At 43.0% G+C, this 23577-nt stretch overlaps 1 protein-coding gene and 1 long non-coding RNA gene across 2 annotated transcripts in view; one reads left to right on the forward strand and one right to left on the reverse strand.

The window, feature by feature from the left end:
* The window catches only part of LOC127646238 (protein CFAP20DC-like), a 36527-nt gene that overhangs the window by 2744 nt on the left and 10206 nt on the right, over nucleotides 1–23577 (reverse strand). Inside the window, exons 7-11 of the mRNA XM_052129736.1 lie at nucleotides 18437–18750; nucleotides 8809–9162; nucleotides 1773–1943; nucleotides 690–761; nucleotides 11–72 (exon numbers count right to left, since the gene is read on the reverse strand). Coding sequence (XP_051985696.1) covers nucleotides 11–72; nucleotides 690–761; nucleotides 1773–1943; nucleotides 8809–9162; nucleotides 18437–18750 — 973 coding nt within the window. The remainder of the gene's footprint in view (nucleotides 1–10; nucleotides 73–689; nucleotides 762–1772; nucleotides 1944–8808; nucleotides 9163–18436; nucleotides 18751–23577) is intronic.
* LOC127646239 (uncharacterized) overlaps nucleotides 1–23577 on the forward strand; it is a 35091-nt gene that overhangs the window by 1418 nt on the left and 10096 nt on the right. The window contains exon 2 of the long non-coding RNA XR_007970902.1: nucleotides 1836–1945. This is a non-coding gene — a long non-coding RNA (uncharacterized LOC127646239). The remainder of the gene's footprint in view (nucleotides 1–1835; nucleotides 1946–23577) is intronic.

Here is a 23577-nt window from a genome sequence, read left to right on the forward strand (position 1 = left end):
AATCTTTTACCTGGGATTAGAGTGAAGAAGAGGGTTCATTTCTTTCTGGTAGTGCTGGCCTTGTTCAACTGGCTGTGAACCACAAAGAGGATACGTATAAGCACATATATATTATACACTTATAATCTTGCTGTCTACCATAGCTTTCAAAGTTCCATTTGTTTTCCACAGAAGAAACAGAGTAATATGGGTTTGGAACATCATGAGAGTGAGTAAATTGTACTTGTCATACAGTTTTGGGCATGTTTTGTCATACGTATTGCCTGATGGTGGCAGTATTGCTTTGCTTTCACAATTTTCAGCCTACAAATTTGCTTCTCAAGACCATACACACCAGACACGATTAGCAGTTGCAGCATATCTTTCTAATCAACAGACAGCAACAACAACAACTACTAATGGATAGGGTCTGATGTTGCAATGCCATGGGAGTTCATTTCACTCTGGCTTAAATAGTGTTTTTTGTTTGTGTAAACTGTTCGACTGTCCTTCCTAATAGGAAACACATTATTAAAATTCACCCTCTGTAAGGTGCCCACTAGCTCCAGAACATGCATACTAGATGCTGTTTAACTGATTTAATTTCCAGTGCTGTACTTAAGTGAGCCAATGAGGTTAGCATCTGTAATTATAACTGGACTAAATGACTGTATAGTGCATGTGTGTGTGAGGGTGGTGTGTAGGCCTACCAAAGGAATACATTGAGTCCAGGTTGAGGTGTCATCACTACTTGTACTTAAACTTATGTTGCAATGGTGAACCTGAGAGAAGATATGAAATATTATTAGTTACTGGTATTTTGACTCACAAAATCTGTCTTGGCCATATCACCCCAAGAATAAAGAAATACAAAACAATATTTTGCTCAAAGCTGAACTGTGTGATTTCTGCAACTAGAGCTTTTTTAAGTTACATTATTTACATGAAATCCCAACCCCATACTACAAATAATAATAATAATAATAATAATATAATTGTCATTACTATAATGTGTATAGAAACAGATACAAATTTCAGTCTTTTTTTACTCTAAATCTCTACTTTCACTTTTACACCTGAAAGCCACATGTGGTGCCTGTTAATAAGAAAGTGTAGATTTAGAGTAAAAAAAGGACTTCAATTTTAAACTGTTTCTCCCATCACCTATCATATCACTTCTGAAGATATGGATTTAACCTCTGGAGTCATATGGATGACTTTTTTGCTTTCTTTATGTGATTTCTGGAGCTAAAAATGTCTAATCATCACCATTCACTTGCATTGTAATGACATACAGAGCTGAAATTGTATTCTAAAAATCTTTGTTTGTGTTCTGCTGAGTAAAGAAAGTCATGCACATCTGGGATGGCATGAGGGTGAGTAAATAATGAGAGAATACATTTTTTTTGGGTCCCTTTAAGTTAAGACAAGGGAAAGTCCCTTTCAAGGCAAGTCAGTCCACTTGGCAGCCATCTTTTGAATGCCTCCGGACAGCTATTGTCTATCAACTTGAATGTGGAAAGACCAAAATCTCCAAAATGGTTGATCAAGATTATGATCAAAGAACATATTTCAAATCAGCAGTTAAAGTTGACAACAATGTTATTATAAATTGTGCTTCTTCAGCTCAGATCACACTATAATATATTATATATAATATATAATTATATCCAGGCCAAGCTAATTCACATCCACATCTTGAGTTGATTGACAGGTGATGTCTGTATCTAAAAGGTGATTGGCTCATCTAGTTGTCTTGATGTAATCTGTATCCATTTTCACCATTTTACTACCTGTGATGCGCTAAGGCCCGGTCCGCCCATGTCTTCATGCTCTTCCTCCTGCTCTCTCTTTAGACTGGCCAACATTCGCAGCTCATCTTCCTCATCCTCTTCGTCTTCTTGACTTCTCCTTAGATCAGGCCTGCTTGAGCCCAAAGGTAGAACCCTTCTATCGACCCTCACCTGTAAGTCCCAAAAACCTCATTACTTCATCAGTGCCACTTTGTTATGTGAATGATCGTTACTGGATATGGCTAATTTGCATGCAATCAATCAGAGCTTGCAAGCTAATTGGCACCCCCATTAAAGTCAAGACATAAGCAGGGATGGCTGCCTGCTGCTTACAAATCCACTTACATAAAGTCCTACCTAGATCTATGAGTGACCTTCCAGATCAGCTCACCAAACCTCAACAGCATAAAATATATGTACCATCTTTAAACTGGTAAAGTGGTGTTTTGTGGCACCCATAATGATCCTCTGTAGATCCCACATAAAACTCAATTTATGACGTTTGGTTAATCACCATTTTAGATTTGCATTAACAGTCTGTGGCAATTGTACTAAATGTACTGTACTATAAAAAATATTTGTAATTTTTTTCTGATAACCTTAAAATGTGCTTGATGTGCTAACATCTAAATTAACTGGTTTTGTTCAAGTCAAAAATATTATTTAACATGACTTAATCAGCCTGACTACATTAGGCTGCACCAAAAAAATTAAAGATTAGTTCAAGTAGAAATGGATCCTTAAGGTAACAATATTAGGTTACCACTTTTTATGGTGTTGCTTAACTAGTAGAGCATGGTGCTAGCAACGGCAAGATCATTGGTTTGATTTCCAGGGACGCAAACCTGGTTAAAATAATTACCTTGAATGCGCTGTTGCATTCAAGGTAATACAAGCATTCAATTATAATGTGATGTAAATGTAAACACTTTATATTTGTTTTAAAGCTCTATACCCATTCTACATGCCAACAATTGTTTCTATTTTTATTTCTAATAAGAATGTTTAGAATAAACATCTGAGATAGTTAATACTTGAATAAAGCTTAACTGAAAAATATTGAGCTATGAAAGAGCTAGAAAGTTCTTATGGTAGTGTAAAACTAAAAACCTTAAAAATATAAAAATTACAATGGCAAACAAAAGAACACTGTGTCCAAGCCAGTAGCAATACAATTTTCCAAAAGCATCAGAAATGCAAGGGCACAACCCACTCCCTTCAATCTGAATGGATTCATATTAAAATATCTGGCCTCTGGGGTGAATAAGAGCCATTCCAGTTCTGAAATTACAATAAGAACAGGGGCACTCATAAACAAGCCTGTAACAAAGTTCACAGTTAGGGGAAAGGAGGAAGCGGGAGACGGGGAATCCAACTTAAATGGTATGGATATTTTAAACTCAAAATCCCGCTTTTCAGTGGCAACACTCAAAATCACGCTTATCAGCGGAAACAGTTCAGCACAGCCTCTGGGTGTGTGTGGTAACTTTCTCTCCAGCTCGCTCTTAAAACCTGTCTCCACTCTCACTGCAGTGACAAACAGCTGTTAGAGGCAATCATTGCCAGGTGATGATCCTTAATATTCTCATCTCCTGATCTCACTCTCTATTCACAAGCCGGCGCTAAACCACGCCCCCACCACTACATACTCCCATCGCCTGACTCGGGCCAGGGTTTTGATATCCTTCATGCGATGGAGCCACTGAAATGGGGCGTGGTCCGAACAGAGGGTGAAAGCCCGTCCCAAGAGGTAGTACCGAAGGGTGAAGACCACACACTTGATGGCCAGACACTCCTTCTCAACGATGCTGTACCTCGCCTCTCTCGTTGAAAGCTTCCGGCTGATGTACAGCACCAGGAGTTCCTCCCACTTCACGTCCTGGGACAACACGGCTCCCAACCCCCAGTATGATGCGTACAGACCGCTGTACAACAAAAGGGAGAGAAAAATCAGGAGCATGTAAAACTGTCCCACCACAAAGTGCAGCCTTGTACTGCATAAAAGCCTGCTGGCACGGCTCTGACCACTGGACCAGGTCCGGGGCTCCCTTTTTAGTAAGATCAGTCAGCGGGTTGGTACTGTTCGATTAATTAGGTACAAACCTCCTATAATATCCAGCCATCCCCAGGAACTCACCTCCTTTTTGGCCTTGGGTCTGGGGCAGGCTTCAACCCCTTCAACCGCTTTGGGGCACACTTGTCCGTGACCTAAGTGAAACCCCAGATACCGTACCTCCATCCGTCCAATTGTGCACTTCATGGGACTTGCCATGAGTCCTGCCCATCGCAGCGACTTCAGAACCATCCCCAGATGCTGCATATGCCATTACCAATCATTACTGTATATAATGATGCCATCCAGATGGCATCCGGCATTGTATGCAGAGTGCGGTCTGAGGACCTGGTCCATAAGGTGCTGAAATTTAGCCAGGGCCCCAATCAAATCGAACGGAGGGGTCACGAATTGGTGTAAGCCAAACAGTGTGGAGAGGGCTGTTTTCTCGTGGGACATTGGTGTTAAGGGGTCTGCCAGTAAACCTTTGTTAAATCCAGTGTAGAATCACCTCTGGCTTGAGCTCCTCCCTCTCTGGTACCACTGTTGCCAAAGCCATGGGGACCACCTCCCTCCACGGTTTTAAGAGGCTGAGGTGGTAAATTTGCTGTTCTCTACCCCATCCATTCGTTTTTCACTGCGAGTAATTTAGACCTTGATGTGGGTCGTTTCTTTTGGAATCCTCACTCGTGAGATAATTCTGAAGTGTGCCTCCACAACACTACGAGCTGAGATGTTGTACAAAGGCACTGATTCCGGATGTCACATTGTGTAGTCCACCAGAACCAACACAAAGCGATGCCCACGAGTTGTCCACTCTAATAGCCCGACAAGGTCCATACCAATTCTTTCAAAGGGGACCTTGATCAAAGGACGGTTTGGCTACAACCCGAATCCACCAAGGCCTGGTATGTACCCCCGTTAATACTCAAGGGTATGCGGTGTGTCCCAGCTTGATCGAGGGCGGCCTGCGGCGCTTCGGGTACCCGAACCAATATCCCTACCTCCATCACTGGTTATTGTACCGGAACTGCCCGAGCTCCCCACAGCTCCAACAGACTGGCCCAGGCTCCATGCCCGCACCCGTGACAGCGGGTCCACCACCCTGGGAGTGAGAGGTGCTGCTGCTCGGGTGTCCGGCCGACCCTTTGCAGGATGGCTTTCCTCAAGTTGGCGTACACCAGGAGGGTCTCCGCTGGTAACTGCTGTGCCACGAGTGCATCCCCGGACAACAGTGGGATGAATCAGGCTGCTCACTGGGTGCTCGGCCATACACATGCCGCCGTGGTCCACTCAAAGAGCTCCAGGAAGGCCTCTGGATCGTCCGGGGTCATGGCCGCAGCACCCTTCTGGTGCAACAAGCTCTGGAACACTTACCGATCCTCTGCTTGGGCCTGGAGGAGCGCAATGAACCGCTGCTCCTGTTCGGTGTGCAGCTCGAGGAGGGCCTTGAGGGTCTTGAACACATCCTCCAGAGGTGAGGCATCCATGGTGGTGTTCTTCTTCCCTTAATCCCGCGTTTCGGCAGCAATATAACAAAGTTCACAGTTAGGGGAAAGGATGGGGTGGGAGACGGTGAATCCAACTCCAATGGTTTGTTTATTTTAAACTCTAAAATCACACTTTCAGCGGCAACACTCAAAATTTTGCTTTTCAGCAAACAGTTCAGCACAGTCTCTGGGTGTGTGCGGTAACCCTCTCTCCCCTCACTGGCGTCCGGCTCGCTCTTTAAACCCATCTCCACTCTCACTGCAGTGACAAACAGCTGTTAGAGACAATCATTGCCAGGTGATGATCCTTACCATTCTCATCTCCTGCTCTCCATTTACAAGCCAGCGATAAACCACGCCCCCACCACCACAAAGACACTCTGCTGGAGTGCATCAATTCAGCTCAAGTATGTACTTGATTTGATCCCCTCTAACCTTGCATTTATTGCGTGCTAGTTACTCAAAAATATTTGTCATCCTCATAATTACAGACCATGTCATTAGTGTGGGCATCTACACAAAGCTCACGTTCTGCTTGCTATGTTTTTGGGTCTATTTCTCTAACTCTACCTAGATTTGTTTTAGATTTATTAGATTCGATTTAGACTTGTTTGAATGCCTTTTATGTTTTGTTTTTGTGTTGTTGAAAAGATATTTTATAAGATATATCCTTATAAAAAAAAGATTTTTCTTCATTATGGTATGAAATTAACTTTATTTGGAATGACATCCTACTAATTAGTTTTGCAGTATGTATACTGTGCAAAGGTTTTCTGTTGCAAAGAATTCCCAAATGTCCTATTACTTTTGTCAAAATATGCGGTATTGAAAACACTTGACCTTTCATTTTCAGTGTGATGAAGTAATGAAAGATTTAATTTTAAAACATTCTCTTTTTTTTTACTAATTTGATCACACTGCCAAAAAATATAGACATGTTAACACAAAATTGAATTAAAAATGCAGAATAATTATTAATTTTAAAGATTATAACTAGACAACACTTATGACGTGCAATGTGATGAGGTCATGTGACAAAAATGGTCCATACTACTGTTGGAAATGTTGCTAAACTTTACAATAAGGCTGTGTTTGTAAATACATTAGGAACCATGAACTAACAATGTACAATGATTATTTAAAGCATGTATTAATCGTGGTTAATGTTTATTAATATACACTCACTGAGCACTTAATTAGAAACACCTGTATACCTACTTATTCATGCGATTATCTAATCGGTCAATTGTGTGGTAGCAGTGCAATGCTTAAAATCATGCAGATACGGGTCAGGAGCTTTGGTTGTTGTTCATATCAACCATCAGTATGGGGAAAAATGTGATATCAATGATTTCGAACATGGCATGATTGTTGATGCCAGATGGGCTGGTTTGAGTATTTCTGTAACATCTGATCTCCTGGGATATTCATGCACATCAGTCTATAGAGCAGGGGTTGGCAACCTATCCAACCGACATTGGCACACGGAGGGGTAATCACTGGCATGCCAGCAATGTCGAGAGAGGAATAGACGATTTTATTTATATAAATTCCGCACCTGCATTCCGCAATCCTTCCTCACGATCATGCAGTGTGTTTTCATGAGCTGAATGGGAGGCTAAATGTGATGAGACTGCAGAATACCCAAAATACTTGTGCAGCGCATGCAAGCCATTCGTGCATCACTTTCGGTTAATTGCGTGAGTAAACATGCCCGCCTTGCTTCGGTCAGTCTGCATGGATGACAGCCTACATTCCACGATTCATTTGTTTTTTTTTTGCTTTCAGAACAACACGTGATGTTATATGGAATATGCCTCTATTAATCCTTGAGATTTCCAACCCAGCATACAGGTACACCCTGAATAAACCATGGTCTCACCTAAAATTACACGAAACGATTAAAACAGGAAACAAAAATCATGGGGTTCATGGGAGTCTTTTCAAAATATAAATTAGACCTTGAAATACAGTTTTAGGATTTTGCTGGTGCAATTCACCAAAAAGGGCTAAATAGTTGATTGGCTTGTGATGTGTGAATGGCTTGCATGAGGCATTGGATACGCATCAAATTTCGACACCGCGTTGACTTTACTATAATCCACACAGTATCGGACCAAGCCTTCACTCTTATGTACCAGGACCACCAGGCTGGCCCAATCACTGTGGGATTCTTCTGTTACCCCCATAACGAGCATGACTTTTAATTCTTCCTGTCCTACCCGTTTCTTGTTTTCGGGTAAGCGGTAGGGACAACTATGTACCACTACCCCGGGGGTTGTTTCAGTGTGGTGTTCTATGAGGTTAGAGTGGTCGGGGAGAGGCGAGAACACAGAGAAACGTTTTTGCAAACTGGTGAAAAAAGGGCCCTTGCCACTTAATTTAGAGCTCGATGTGGTTAGCAACACAAGTACTTTATCTCCCTGTGCAATCTCCATAGCTGAGCTCCCCTGTTATACAGATGGGACCGATTTTCTTGAGCCTGTTGCAAATTCTCCTGTGATAGACACCCCAGTGTGTGGAGTTTTGCTCTCAGGACAAGAATGTATTGAATTTAATTTTTGCTTTGTGAAGGTCTCTCCTCCCAATTTTCCTTCATGATGTCTAACACATCATGGTGGTTATGCCCATATAACAATTAAAATGGGGAAAACCCAGTGGGGGCTTGCTCGCACTGAAAATAACTGGGGTTCGAGCCACAATTCATCGTAATTAGCCACAATTCATCTCAGGTGGATGTCCTTACTGTTTTCTCTCTCCCAGATGGGCGCTCGACCACACCCTCACCTCCACAGAAAAATTTTCACAAGTGGACTCAAACATGCACATGTTTTTCGTCGGCACAGCCATTGACCAGGAAAATAAAAATGGCACTCAATGTCAAAAAGATTGCCAACCCCTGCTCAAATCCAGTGAGCAGCAGTTCTGCGGAATGAAATGCCTTGTTGATGAGAGAGGTCAACATAGAAAGGCCATACTGGTTTGAGCTGACAGAAAGGCTACGGTAACTCAGATAACCAATCTGTACAATTGTAGTGAGCAGAATATCAACTCAGAATGAACAACAAATTGAACTTTGAGGCGGATGGGCTACAACAGCATAAGACCACGTTGGGCACTTTATTAGGACCATAGTGTTCCTAATAATGAGCTAAGTGAGTGTAAATAAAATAGTTCATTGTTAGTTCAAATGAGTTTATAATGTATTAACTATTGTTAACATACACACCTTTTCATTTAAAAAAAATTTATTAGTATATGTTGACATTAAAATCAACCCAGATGGATGAGTGCTGTAAAAGAGTTACCGAAATGTTTAATACTATTGTGTAATAATGACAACTGTTTCACTTAATATAACAAAGTAGGCAGTATACAGTGTGTCCATAACAATAAACTTGAAGTTGACTGTATTCTGAGCTGTAATCAGTAAATAAAAAGATAGTGTTCAATTTTATCTGAATATAGCCAGACTATTACTAAACAAGCTCACCTTTTGGAGACCAGAACTCTCTCTCGAGATCTTGCGAACAGACGCTCTGTTGATAGATATCCTCGTTTCTCCATCAGGCAGTGCTCTACCAGCCTCAGACCAATCCAGCCTGCTCCCTGGTCTGAAGGCATTGGGTGAGAGGCAGTGGGTTGGGGCTATTTGCATGGGTTTGGTTCTTGTGCCCTCAGAGACTTGATGTGTGGAGGTCTGCCCAACTGTGAAGGCCTGGGCCATAACTGGTTCAGTGGAGAACTTGGGTAAAAATTTGTATTTTGGTATAGAAGGTGTTGGGGGAGGAGCAGGAAGATAATGGACTGTACAGCTATCGGTGAGAAAGTCAGTATGCCTTTCATCCTATGAGAGGAGAAAGAGATAAAGAAAGAGCGAAAGATATGAGATCACTAGATTTTACTCTTTCTGATGAACATGTGAACGGTGCTTGCTCGTGCAGAAGTTGATGCCACAAAACATGGGCGTTGCTATGTAGCTGCTAGGATATTCTGGGTGGTATTTAGGGTGTTGCTGTGTAGTTACTGTGTTCTGAGGGATTTTGGAACATGCTTTTACATCAAAGAAAGTTAGTGTACAGATGTAACAGCATTGAAGAAGATGTGCTGTCCTAATTTAGAGGTGCTCTTCATCAACTGTAAGGACTGTAAAGAGATGGACCAATGAAGCAGAACTGGAACTACAGGCCTGATTTGACTCCACAGACTGGAGTGTTTTTAAGGCTGCAGTCACAGACCTGGATGAGCTCACAGATACTGTGACATCATATATCAGTTTCTGTGAGGATATGTGCATCCCTACTAGGACATGTTTATCATTCAGTAATGATAAACTATGGTTTACAGGAAAACTCAGACAGCTTTGTCATGCCAAAGAGGATGCTTACAGAAGTGGGGATAAACATTGTACAACCAGGCCAGGAACACACTTACTAAGGAAATCAGAGTTGACAAAAAAAGCTACTCTGAAAAGCTGAAAAAATTGTTTTTAGCCAACAATCCTGCATATGTGTGGAAAGACCTAAATAGCATCACTAAGTACAAGACACCTCCCCATCACTTTGTTGAGAGTCAACTAATGACTGATGAACTGAATGTGTTTTACTGCAGGTTTGAAAAGCCCAGACTCACAACCCTCCCCCACTCGGCACACACAGACCAACACCTCCTGGAACCCCCCTCCTCCAACTCATTATGCACTTATGATCTGTGAGGAGGATGTGTGCCGGTATTTTGGAAACAAAAGATTAGGAAAGCTTCAGGCCCAGATGGTGATTATCACCTGCCTGTCTGAAAGTCTGTGCTGACCAACTGGCCCCATCTTTACACAGTTCTTATAGATCACTGTAGCAGTATGAAGTTCCCTTCAAATGTTCCACCAACATTGCAGTTCCGAAAAATCCCAAAATCACAGGAATTAATGACTACAGACCTTTCGCTCTCACATCTATGGTCATGAAGTCATTTGAGAGACTGGTTTTGGCCTACCTGAAGGACATTATTGGACCCCTGCTGGACCCCCTTCAGTTTGCTTACTGAGCAAACAGGTCTGTGAATGATGCTGTCAGTATGGGACTGCATTATATCCTGCAACACCTCGACAGACCTGGGACTTTTGAACATGCTCAAAACTGAGATGATAGTGGACTTCAGGAGAAATCACCCCTCACCTGTCAATGTATCTCTAAGCTAAAACAAGAGTTTCAACTTTGCTGCTAATGAGCGGCTTTAAAAGGAGATAACCATCCGGAAAAAAAAAACGGATACATACACAATCACGAGAGCTTCACGGATCTTCTTTAATATGTCTGATATCAACACAGATGACAATCACGAATACCAAGCTTCTTTAATACAGGTAATCCACTAAAATAATGGATAATTCTGCTTGACATGTTGCATTTGTGCTTCCATTAAATTTAAATCGCATCTGTGAGAAACAGCATGCTGTTGTTTTCACACTTGCTTTGTCCTTTCACACTTTGTTGCGTTTTATTATCATGCAGTAACACAATGATTGATATAGTGTTTGATGTATTTCATCATGAAACAGAGACCCTCCCCTCTAAATCCAAACATAAGTGGTTACAGGAGATGCATTTAAATGACCAGATTTAAACAGCAATGTATCTCACCTGACCACATGTGATCGGATCACCTGAAACACATCTTAATACCAGGTGGAAATGGAGCCTATGATATTCTGGTTCCCAACATCAATGTTAGGGATATTTTCAACCATTACATCACTTGTCAAGGAAGAATCGTAAGTCTAATCACATAGAAAACTAATCGTACAACTCTGCGCTACAAGCTGCATAGTTTTAGGCATCATTTATATCTGTAGGGCACATTTTGGAACAAGTTACACACCAAGTTTCATTTTGGAACAAGTTACACACCAAGTTTAATACTTAGGGTTAGGGTTTGTTCAAAAGTTACGGAAATAATAAAAAGAAAAGAAAGACATTAATCAACCAATTTCTCTCAAAAACTACAAGTCCCCCCCCCTAAAAAACCATGTGATGGAATCATAAAAAGAATGATGAAACCTCTTGCAAGAATCTCGGGGCTGAGAAAACCAACACTGTCACAGATGAAACACATTAATAGCCATGATGCGAGACAGTTTGGCATGGGTGGAGTAACATCACAGTTACCTGTAATTAATCAAGGCAACACAGTGCCCTGACAGTTGTCTGTCTTCGCTCTGTTTTGGAAAAGATAAGGTCTTTAAACCAGTGAGGCTTTGATCTAAACTAATGGTCTTAAACAGCAAGATTCACACTAATGATGACAACCTCAGTAAAAGGGCATGGCCAGCCAAACCACCAGACCAGCAACAATTTTTGACTCCTTCCTTCCATCATAATATCCCCCAGAGGGCCTTTTTTTAACCTTTTTTTTTTAACAAATGTGTCATATCTTCTGAATAATGAGAAATACTGATATTCGGTAAACACAAACAAACATCAGCCTGGCACAGTGTCACCTATTTGTAATGGAGTCATTTAAACTGGGCAGGCTACCCAGTGAAGTGAATATTCTCAGGGTGTGTTTATTGGTTATTAGGCTGTGTTACAGATACATTCCAATACATTACTGCTTCATCTAGCTTCTGATGTCTACTCTGTGGCATTAATGGAAGTCATTAGGCAAATATAATCACCTCTGCTTCCATTACAAATGATTTAATATCACACAGGTGCAAGTTATAAAGACACAACATAAACATAATGTTCAGAATATTCAAAATGTATTATTTCGTTTTTTTCATCTCCCGTGAGTAATAAGAATACAAATAGACATCTACTTCTTGTCACTAAAGAGAATGCCTATATATATATATATAATGCCTATATATATATATATATATATATATATATATATATATATATATATATATATATATATATATATAGATATATAGATATATAGATATATATGTATATGAACAGCCAATAAAACTGTGAGTGATATCAATACAAAATCTCGAATTAAGTGTAGCAGAACATATGTATGCCAAAGTTGAGACTGAAAGAATGATGTGCTTCTCAATGGACAAAGAACTCAAGAGAATCATGGAGCAGAATGCTTTCTCATAAGAAAGGAACTGATCTGAAGAAATCTGATGGTTTTCTTCATTGACTTAATTGAATGTTGGGCCCTCCGGGGGGCCAAATCCAGTTGTGTCTCATTAACAGATGACTCCACTGGAATGTATGTCCTTGAGAGGAAACTTAGAAATAAATAAAAGAATGCTATGGAATTGACGTTTAATAAAGGAAATGCTTGTTAATAAAAGACATCACTATGTTGTGTTTGCATATGCCTTATGCATAGCGATAGAAGAGAGTAAATGTTTTATCCAGGTGCCTCAACAAAAGTTTACAAGATATACATGCATGTAAACACTGCTGGAGTTTTATTAGTGGTTGTTTCTCCATTTTCCATTTCTGTAGATGATTAAGTTAATATTTTAATTTTGGATATCATTGGTAATGCTTTCCAGCTTACTTTCTGAGACAAAAGGTTCAGCACAAAAAAATGTGGCTAATAAAAATTGGATCTAAAAAATAAATAAGTGATACATAGCTCAATTAACTAATACATAATTAACTATTCAATATAAATTCAATAATAAATTAGTTGAAATAATTTATTATTGTTATTATTATTAAATGAAACCTATAAATGAAATTAATATTTAACAATATATTTATAATTATGATTATATATCTATATTATTAAATATGGATTAATAATATACATAACACAGTTTAAATCTGTGTATTCTTTTTATTATTATTATTATTATTAATAATAATAATAATAATAATATTTACAAGAATATTTTCTGAAAATAACAAAAAGTATTATTATTATATGAATATGAATATAATATAATTAAAATAAATTATTATTAATTATAATTAATTAATTATTATAATACATTTTTATTATTATGTTATTATTGTTGTTGTGATATATGTATTAAATTATGCATAATACAGTAGTTTATATAGATATATTATTATTAATAATATTAACAATGATGATGATTATAATAATAATATTAATAACAAGAATATTGTAAAAATAATAATAAATAAATATATATTCCTCATGAAATAGGAATACCAGCCAACATAACGTTTGGTTACGTATGTAACCTCCGTTCCCCGAGGGAGGGAACGACACGTTGTGTCGGAGAAGCCACACTAGGGGTCTCTCTTGAGCGCCGATATCCACCTCTGATCTATGAAAAAAGGCCAATGAGAGTTGGCAGCCAGTATTTGCATGTCCCGCCCCCGGACACACGGGTATTTAAGCGGCGCAAATACGGGAGTTCATTCAGGATTTTTCTGAGGAGCCGGAAATGGTCCGGCCACAACAGTGGCTCGGTTCAGCGACATGGCGGAGGAAAGACACAACGTGTCGTTCCCTCCCTCGGGGAACGGAGGTTACATACGTAACCAAACGTTCCCCTTCTGTCGCTCTCTCCACGTTGTGTCGGAGAAGCGACACTAGGGGACCCATTCCAATCTTGCCATGTGCCCCATACGCCCCATACGTGGGCGTGGGTGCCAGAGCGTGCCTCGTCCCTGAGAGAGGAGGTCCTTTCTCAGGGGAATTCGCCAGGGAGGAGCTGTCACGAGAATTCTGTGTTCCGAGAACCAAGTCCGAGTGGGCCAGTAGGGGGCCACTAACGTGACTTGCTCCTCGTCCTCCCTGACCTTGCACAGCACCGGTGCAAGAAGGCTCACTGGGGGAAATGCGTACTTGCGCAGCCCCAAGGGCCAGCTGTGTGCCAGCGCGTTTGTCCCAAGGGGAGCCTCTGTTAGGGCGTACCAGAGCGGGCAGTGGGAGGTTTCCTGGGAGGCAAACAGATCTACCTGGGCCTTGCCAAACCGTTCCCAAATCAGCTGGACCGACTGGGGGTGAAGCCTCCACTCCCCGCCGGGCAGGCGTTGTCGTGATAGCGCGTCCGCTACGACGTTGAGCTTGCCGGGGATGTGAGTGGCACGCAGTGACCTGAGTCGCTGCTGGCTCCATAGGAGGAGACGGCGGGCGAGTTGTGACATGTGGCGGGAGCGTACGCCGCCTTGGCGATTTATGTACGCCACCACCGTGGTGCTGTCCGATCTCACGAGGACGTGTTTGTCCCGAACTAACGGGAGGAACTTCCTGAGGGCGAGAAGGACGGTCAGCAACTCCAGGCAGTTGATGTGCCAACGCAGCGGGGCCCCTTTCCAACGGCCCGCTGCTGCGTGCCTGCTGCACACGGCACCCCACCCGGACCGGGAGGCATCGGTTGTGACCAGAACGCGTCAGGACACCTGCTGCAGGGGCACTCCTGCCCGTAAAAAGCAGAGGTCTGTCCAGGGTCGGAGTGTTTTGAGGCAGGCGGGGGTGATCCTTACCCGATGCGTGACGTGGTGCCATGCTTGTCTCGGGACTCGAGTCTGGAGCCAGTGCTGGAGTGGTCTCATATGCATCAACCCCAGCGGCGCGACCACCGCAGAGGACGCCATATGCCCCAGGAGCCTCTGGAAAAGTTTTAGAGGGACCACTGTGCCTGGCTTGAAGGAAGCGAGGCAATCCAGCACCGACTGAGCACGCTCGCTCGTGAGACGTGCTGTCATTGAGACTGAGTCTAACTCCAACCCGAGAAAAGAGATGCTCTGAACCGGAGTGAGCTTGCTCTTTTCCCAGTTGACCTGAAGCCCCAAGCGGCTGAGGTGCCGGAGCACCTGGTCTCTGTGTGTGCATAGTAACTCTCGAGAGTGTGCTAGGATAAGCCAGTCATCGAGGTAGTTGAGAATGCGGATGCCGGCTACTCGTAGCAGGGCAAGAGCCGCCTCTGCGACCTTCGTTAAGACGCGAGGGGACAGAGACAGGCCGAAGGGGAGGACTTTGTACTGAAACGCCTGGCCGTCGAACGCGAACCGTAAGAAGGGTCGGTGTCATGGCAGAATTGAGACGTGGAAGTACGCGTCCTTCAGGTCTACCGCTGTGAACCAATCTAGATGCTGAACGCCAGCCAGAATATTTCTCTGCGTGAGCATTTTGAACGGGAGTTTTAACAAGGCCCGATTGAAAACTCGCAGGTCCAGGATTGGTCGTAAGCTGCCGCCTTTCTTGGGTACAATGAAGTAAGGGCTGTAGAAACCCTTCCTCATTTCGGTTGGAGGGACGGGCTCTACCGCGCCCTTGGCTAAGAGGGTCGCAATTTCCGTGCGCAGGGAACTGGCATGCTCGCCGTGTACTGCGGAAAAGCGGACGCCCCTGAAGGGGGGCGGGAGCCGGGCAAACTGAATTGCGTAACCGAGTCGAATGGTCAGTTGCAGCCAGCGTGATGCGTTGGGAAGCGAAAACCACGCTTCCCAGCTCTGCGCTAGGGGCACCAAAGGGATGAGTATTTTGGACGTACCCGTCGGGGCCTCGCAGCGGGGCGGAACAGGTAATGCAGGCTTCGTTATGGCCTGAGGCTGGGGTGCTGAGAATAGACTCAAAGCACTTACCTTGCTCCGCGCACCCGGCAGGGGGCGGGTTCATGACTGAGGAGGAGGTCTGCTGGCGTCCTCTGGACTCGTCTGAACTGGCCGGCCGGGGGGCAGTCGTAGGCAGGCGGAAGGTGGGATCGCGGACTGTCATAATCTGAAAGCAGATTGCCGTGAGAACGGCATTTGCGGGCCAGGTGACCCAGAGGCAAAGGAAATAGCTCTTTTATTGAGAATGTGGGTACCACAGCCCCCGTCAGGGGGTGTGGCAAATGAAAAAACAAAGGATTCTCCTCCCGGCCCTCCACCGGGGACGGAGCGGTCTTACCACCTCCGGAGCTAACGTCTTGGGCTCTGGGTCGGCTGTCTCAGGAACGCTTGGGAGCCTTCCGGGTCCTGGAGGGGGTTCGTGAGACAGGGGGCGTGCGCCGCCTGTGGGGTGCTCGACGCTGGGGCTGAGAGCTGGGCCCAGGTTGAGGCAGAGCAGGAGCTGGTTTCTTCACAGGGGGACGCCCTCGGCGGGCAGACGGGGCAGGGCCCGTAGCGGCAGGTGTGCGGCGGGGCATGATGTGAGAGATGGCCTCCGTCTGCTTCTTCACCGCGGAGAACTGTTGGGCGAAGTCCTCGACGGTGTCGCCGAAAAAGCCAATCTGGGAGACAGGTGCGTCTAGGAAGCGGTTCTTGTCAGCCTCACGCATCTCGACCAGATTGAGCCAGAGATGGCATTCCTGGACCACTAGGGTGGCCATCGCCTGTCTGAGTGCCTGCGCTGTGGCCTTCGTCGCTCTCAGGGCGAGGTCGGTCGCTGAGCGCAGTTCCTGCAGCACATCAGGATCAGGTCCACCCCCGTGCATGTTTCTGAGTGCTTTGGCCTGGTGGACTTGCAGGAGGGCCATCGCATGCAGGGCGGAGGCAGCGCGTCCAGCCGCACTGTAGGCCTTCGCGTTGAGTGAGGATGTTGTCCTACAGGGCTTGGATGGGAGTACGGGGCGGCCACACCAGGAGGTAGGGCTACCGGGGCATAGATGGTACGCAACTGCCCTATCAACCTGGGGAATCGCCCCGTATCCGTGGTGCTCTCCGCCGTCGAGGGTAGTGAGAGTGGAGCGGGTGGCACCTAGACGAGCGGAGAGCGGGGCTCTCCACGCAGACGTCAGCTCGTCATGCACCTCCGGGAAAAACGGGACCGGGGGGATGCGTGGCCGCGAACGGCGCGCTGCCCCCAGGAACCAGTCATCCAACCGTGAAGGCTGTGGGGAGGATGGAGGGTTCCAATCCAACCCCACGCTCACGGCGGCCCAGGAAAGCATGTCAGACATCTGAGCCTCAGCCTGGGCCTGCTGGCCCGAAGGCGGCAGTCCAGGGGAGTCCTCGGCATCAGACATCACACTCTCCGATGCAGTGGCAAGCTCATCTGCTTCGGGCTCGGGAGGATAGACAGCCGGGCCGTGAGGCGAGCCGCTATTGCCGCGAGCATAGACGGGGACCAGCGAGCGTGTCGGGGAACGGGAGGTTCGCGGGGAGCTACCCGGCAAAACTGCACCCGCTGCCACCCCCAAATCGCCCCCAGCGCCAACCGCATCGTCCTCAATCCCGTGGGAAGAAGGAGCAATGCGGGGTGCAGCTGGGGTGGCTTGCTCTCTGTTGAAAGCAAGCCGCGAACGCAACGTGGTCATGGTCATGTTCTCGCAGTGAGAACATGAGCCATCCACAAACGCCGCCTCGGTGTGATCGCGGCCCAAACACACGAGACAGCGCCTGTGGCCGTCTGAAGCAGAGAGCACTCTACCGCATCCAGGAACAACACAGGGGCGGAAGGGCATCTTGAAAAAGACGCGTCCTGAAAAGGACGTTCAACGCCGCTGTGTTTTGCTCTTTTAGAGAAATTCACTCTTTTAAGGAAATAACTCTTTTAATACACAGTATGTGTGTGTGTCTGCGCTGTCGAGCGCTCAGGGGCAACAATGCACGGCGTGCAATGCGAAGGAGAAAGCCGCTGTTGTCGCCGTCAAGATCCAACAGCATGCAGATCGTCAGAGGAAACAGGAACGTTAGTGGTGTGTAACTCGCAGCAAACTGCAGACAGACCATCGGCTCCGAAGAAATTTTCTGAATGAACTCCCGTATTTGCGCCGCTTAAATACCCGTATGTCCGGGGGCGGGACATGCAAATACTGGCTGCCAACTCTCATTGGCCTTTTTTCATAGATCAGAGGTGGATATCGGTGCTCAAGAGAGACCCCTAGTGTGGCTTCTCCGACACAACGTGGAGAGAGCGACAGAAGGGGAACATTAATTAGCCATTTTTTCCTTTATGACTTATGTAGATACATCTACAATAGGTCTAGGGTTTTTTTGTTAAAACTATTTTGTACACAATTTATCACAATGTACAGTAGCTCTAATTATCTGTTGTGCAGCTCTTCTGGCCACTTGATAACCCAATAGAGTATACATTCAAATTACTTTAGCAACTTTACAATGTCTGGAAATTTATTAATTTAACATCTGAAGCAAGTCTCAATCAATTCCTGTCAAATCAATTACTGTTAAAGCCACACACATTTATTTGTTTCTGCATTTTAAATTATGTGCATGTTTTTTGCGTGTCAATACCTCTTCACTTTCACTACCAACAAAATCATCCTCCAGACGTGCATCTTTGCGCTCTCCTTCGGTAACCAGCTCGTAACCTTTAAGGCCAAAGGTCAAATCACTGGCAGGGTCGTTGCTAGTCTGATTCCGTCTGGCCAAGTGCGGGCATGAGGAGAAGGTGAAGACTTCCTCTTCGTATTCCTCATCGCAGAGAGAGAGCTCACTTTCCGTGTCACAAAGGTCAGCATCATCTGTAGTCAGCACACATTTAGGAAGCAGAGAAGCATACGGAGGCTTGAGAGCTGACCCAGATGTCTCCACACTAGAAACACTGTCTGCAGAAATATGACAGCCAGATTTATGGGTAAAATTACCATTTGTTGCAATTTTAAAAGTGTTTTTATTTGGTAAATGTGTAAATAGTCTCCTTCTTAAAAGTTGTCTTGCTTTGTTTGGCTGACTGACAAGTACAAGATGTTTATTTTGGCCCACAGCAGTTAATGTAGCTCTATCACATGCATAATACAAGATATAATATAATACAATAAAAAAGACTGCATACTTGTGTAGAGTTTGTTTCTGGCCTGTTTTATTGTGAGGGTAGAGATGGGAATGGACATATAACAGGCCAGATTAAAATCTGAATTTCCCACATGAGCACCAAGGAACCAATATGCCAGGAACACGCATTTACGGTAAAACGTGAGCTGTAATTATTACCTTAAGGAGCTATTTCTACCTGATCTAACCCTTAAAATTTGTTTTGTTGATGTAGCCTAATGTATTCAAGTTGATTCAGTTATATATATATATAATGTACATTGGCAGCCAAAAGTTTGGAATAATGTACAGATTTTGCTCTTATGGAAAGAACTTGGTACTTTTATTCACCAAAGTGGCATTCAACTGATCACAATGTATAGTCAGAAGTCAGGACATTAATAACGTGAAAATGTACTATAATAATTTGAAAAAATGTTCAGAACTTCTTAAAGTACTTCAAAGAGTTCTCAAAGTGCAGCAATGTTAACTTTGCAGATCCATGGCATTCTAGCTGTCAGTTTGTCCAGATACTCAGGTGACGTTTTACCCCACACTTCTTGTAGCACTGGCCATATATGTCTTGTCAGGCACTTCTTACGCACATTTAAGTCTAGCTGATCCCACAAAAGCTCAATGGGGTTAAGATCCATAACACTCTTTTCCAATTATCTGTCTGTGTTTATTTGCCTACTCTAACCTTTCCTTTATGTTTTTATGTTTCAAAAGTGGCTTTTTCTTTGCAATTCTTCCCATAAGGCCTGTAGCCCTGAGTCTTCTCCTTACTGTTGTACATGAAACTGGTGTTGAGCGGGTAGAATTCAATGAAGCTGTCAGCTGAGGAAATGTGAGGTGTCTATTTCTCAAACTAGAGACCCTTATGTGCTTATCCTCTTGTTTAGTTGTACATGCCTTGTTAGAGCCAATTGTCATTTATATTTGAAGACTGTAGTGTACACCTTTGAATGAAATCTAAATTTGTTTGGGGCAATTTCAAGCATTGTATAGCCGTTCTTCAAAACAATGATTGACTGATGAGTTTCTAGAGAAAGCTGTTTCTTTTTTGCAATTTTTTTACCTAATACTGTCCAATCTATTGCATACTGTGGCAACTCAAAAACAAAGTTTTTGAGCAGCCAGAGTATCTATATATTTATTTTTATTTATATTAATTTACCACATGAAGCACATCTTTAGGTAGGTTGCAGTGTATGTTGCAGCCCCAATGACTGATGGAAAAAAAATAAACAGAAAGGACTAGAAAGTATTCTGCAAAAATGTATATAGTGAAGCCATTTTTTAAACAGCAAGAGCACCCATTCTGTATAATCTCTGGACAAAAATCAGACTCCAGTGAGAATATGTCCTGATGGTAATATGTTGCTAAAGGAGAAAACATTAACATTTTCTTCTTGTTTCTCCCTCAGGGACCTTCCATTGAATCACTGTCTCTATAAAGATCAATAATGGAAATCTAATTACTAACCATAATGTTTCATCTTTCGTTTTTTATACAGGCACTCATGTTCTTCGCCCGTGTTCATTTTATTGAGTGTATGCAAATAAGTGCATAACCACAATCCTTGAAGATTGAGATGAATTCCGCAAAGCTTGCCAACTGAGCGCGAGCATGAATTTATAGGACGTGTCTAACCTCTTTCATTTGTGCTGGATTCGATAACTGTGGCATTATGCATTAATGATCTCTTAAAATATACATAAATGGGGCCGACGCATTGGAAACAATATTTTAAAGATGTGGATGGAAGGAATTTACATACACAGTCCGGAGAGAATAAAAGAAAATGGAAAATAGCATTAAATTTGCCAGTGTCTGCTTAGTTTGGGGGCAGGAGGGGTACTTTCTGGCTAAACCACTGGCACATAAACAACATCATTAGTAGATAGGGAGCAATGGTACAGTAAGATCATAATTCAGACACACCGATGTGCGCCTGTGGGGTCTGCATGCCCTCATACTAAAGAGAAGACACCCAGAGAGCAGGGAGCAAAAAGACACCACAGAGACCAAGTGATGAATTTGCTGTGTGAGAGTAGAACACTTTGATCTACTTCAGCAAAATACACTGCAGTAGAAAGTCTGACTAAATCACTGTGAACTGTGAACCTGAGCTTAACTTGCACTCACCTAGAGACAAGGACAAAGAAAAGGCATGAGGGAACAAAAAAAATGGTTTTCACTTTGAATAACTCTGACTGATGACTAGCAACTTCCGCCCTGACCTCAAGTACCGGGGTTAATGTAGTGACTTTATATTTCACATAATTACACCATGTAATAACTATTGCAACATTGTCCCAGAGGAAAATCTCATTGCTGTCTTGGAGAAACAACTGACAAATTCAGCCTGATCTTCTGAAAATAATTTGACTGTGGCGACATCTTTGTGGTTCATTACACATATTGTGGCAGATCCAGTGTGAAATGTCCATTGTGTGACTCTAAAAGCGAGTAAAATATTCTCAAAAACAGATGAGGTTTTTAAGAGTAATGCTCTATTGAGTTTTAAATCAACAAAACCTACCCTAATACCTTAAACCTAAACCTTACTGATAATGTTATAAAACACAAAAGTGGGATGAAAAACGCAAATGCTGAAGCAACCACATAATTTTGTGGTGCTTCGATGATACATTTGGCTCACGTGTTGACTCGTGTACTCTTCTCGACCTCATGGTCCTTTGCATTGCAAGGGCAATGCTCCATCATCTGAGTTACCGCACAACTTGATTGTGTTCAAATAAGCTTGTAAATGTAGTATGTTATGTAATGCAGATGTTAAAAGTCATGCGCTATAGAAAACTGTTTTGATGTCATAAAATAGCATTGTGTGAGGAACAGAGTGAAAAGTCTTTATAAATGGATAATCTGCCATTTTACCAGGAAACAGCCGCAATACGTACAGTAAGCCATGTAAAAATGATTTAGCAAAAATGTAGGTATAGTTTCTATGAGGTTGGAAAAATGAAAGAGATCTCTTTTGTAATTTCCCTCCAATGGCTTGCGTTCTGTTTGTTTTGCTCACAGCCATGGATCATAAAGGTTTGTCAGCTGAACAAATGATTACATGTTAAAATAAAAAATTAAAAACCACAACATAATGACCACGTCAGATAAAGAGATGTAAAGGCCCTGTTAATCTCTTTACAGAGTAATGTTTCATCTATTAAAATTAAAGCATGCAAGCTCACAGATCACCTCTCAAGTGTTGCCTTCACTCTTGCTGTTCCAAGTGGTTTAGCAAATTTTGATTCCTGGCACGTTTTGGAACAGGCTTATATTGTAATCACCTTTTCTAATTGCCCACGGTGCAAGCTTGTCTGAACCCCGGAGACTTCTCTCTGACCTACACAGTGTACTTAATGTCCCATTACCACTAATGAACTCTCGTTTTCTCGGCTAAAGGGAAGTTCAAGTTAAACCTAATCTGCAGGAAAATATTGTTAAAGGAATAGTTCACCCAAAAATGGAAATTCTCTCATTATTCACGTACCCTGATGCCATCCCGGATGTGTATGACATTATTCAGTAGAACACAAATGAAGATTTTTAGAAGAAGATAGAGCTCTGTCAGGTCATTATAATGCAAGTACACGGGTGCCAGCACCTCGACGGTCCAAAAGTCATATTTAGGTAGCATAAAAGTAATCCACAGGACACCAGTCGATCAATGAATGTCTTCTGAAGCAAATTAATATGTTTGTGTACAACATTTTATAAATCATTAAAACATAATTAACTTTTAAAAAGTGCTTCCTGCCAGCATCTGACGCATCACACTGCTGTCACGTGACATAAGGACGTCAGTGAAATTACACAAGAATTCAGAAACGCCGCTTATTTACAACAGAAGTACGAATGTCATGTGAGGATTCTGCCATTTCAAACAGCATCAGAGCCCTGGATGGAAGCGAGCCGATCTAAAGGTAAAATGTTTTTAATTATTGAATTGTTACTTACATAAACATATTGATTCGCTTCACAAGACATTAATTGATCGACTGGAGATGCATGGATTACTTTTATGCTGCCTAAATGTGACCTTTTGACTGGCAAAGTGCTTGCACCCATGTACTTGCATTATAAGGACATGACAGCGCGCTATTTTCCTCTAAAAATCTTCATTTGTGTTCTGCTAAAGAAAGACAGTCTTACACATCTGGGATGGCATCAGGGTAACTGAATGAGAGAATTTTCATTTTTGGGTGATTGTGAACACTGATTGTGTTCTCGGTGTTGGCATCAAAATGACTGCCAGAATCACTCATTTGGGATGTTTGGTTGGCTAGCTAGACTTTCACTACTCCAATATACAAGTGTATGTGAACTGTCCTGTGAGAAAATAGGAAGCTTGTGCAGAAAAATCAATTTTAGGAATGTTTTGTAGTTCTTTTTTTTTTTGTTGTTGTTTTTATTGTAAAACTATATTTTTTAATGTTTCTGAAGAAAATGTGTGTCTTGTTTATGCAAAACCAGTTGCCATGGTGCTAGGGTGTTGTGGATTGTTGCCAGAGCATTGCTATGCAGTTGCTAAGGTGTTTTGAGTGGTTTTTATTAGAGGTCGACCGATAACTAAGGTGGGTAATAAGTGTCACTATTC

The sequence above is a fragment of the Xyrauchen texanus genome, chromosome 7 (assembly GCF_025860055.1).
Source record: "Xyrauchen texanus isolate HMW12.3.18 chromosome 7, RBS_HiC_50CHRs, whole genome shotgun sequence".
Taxonomy (NCBI): domain Eukaryota; kingdom Metazoa; phylum Chordata; class Actinopteri; order Cypriniformes; family Catostomidae; genus Xyrauchen; species Xyrauchen texanus.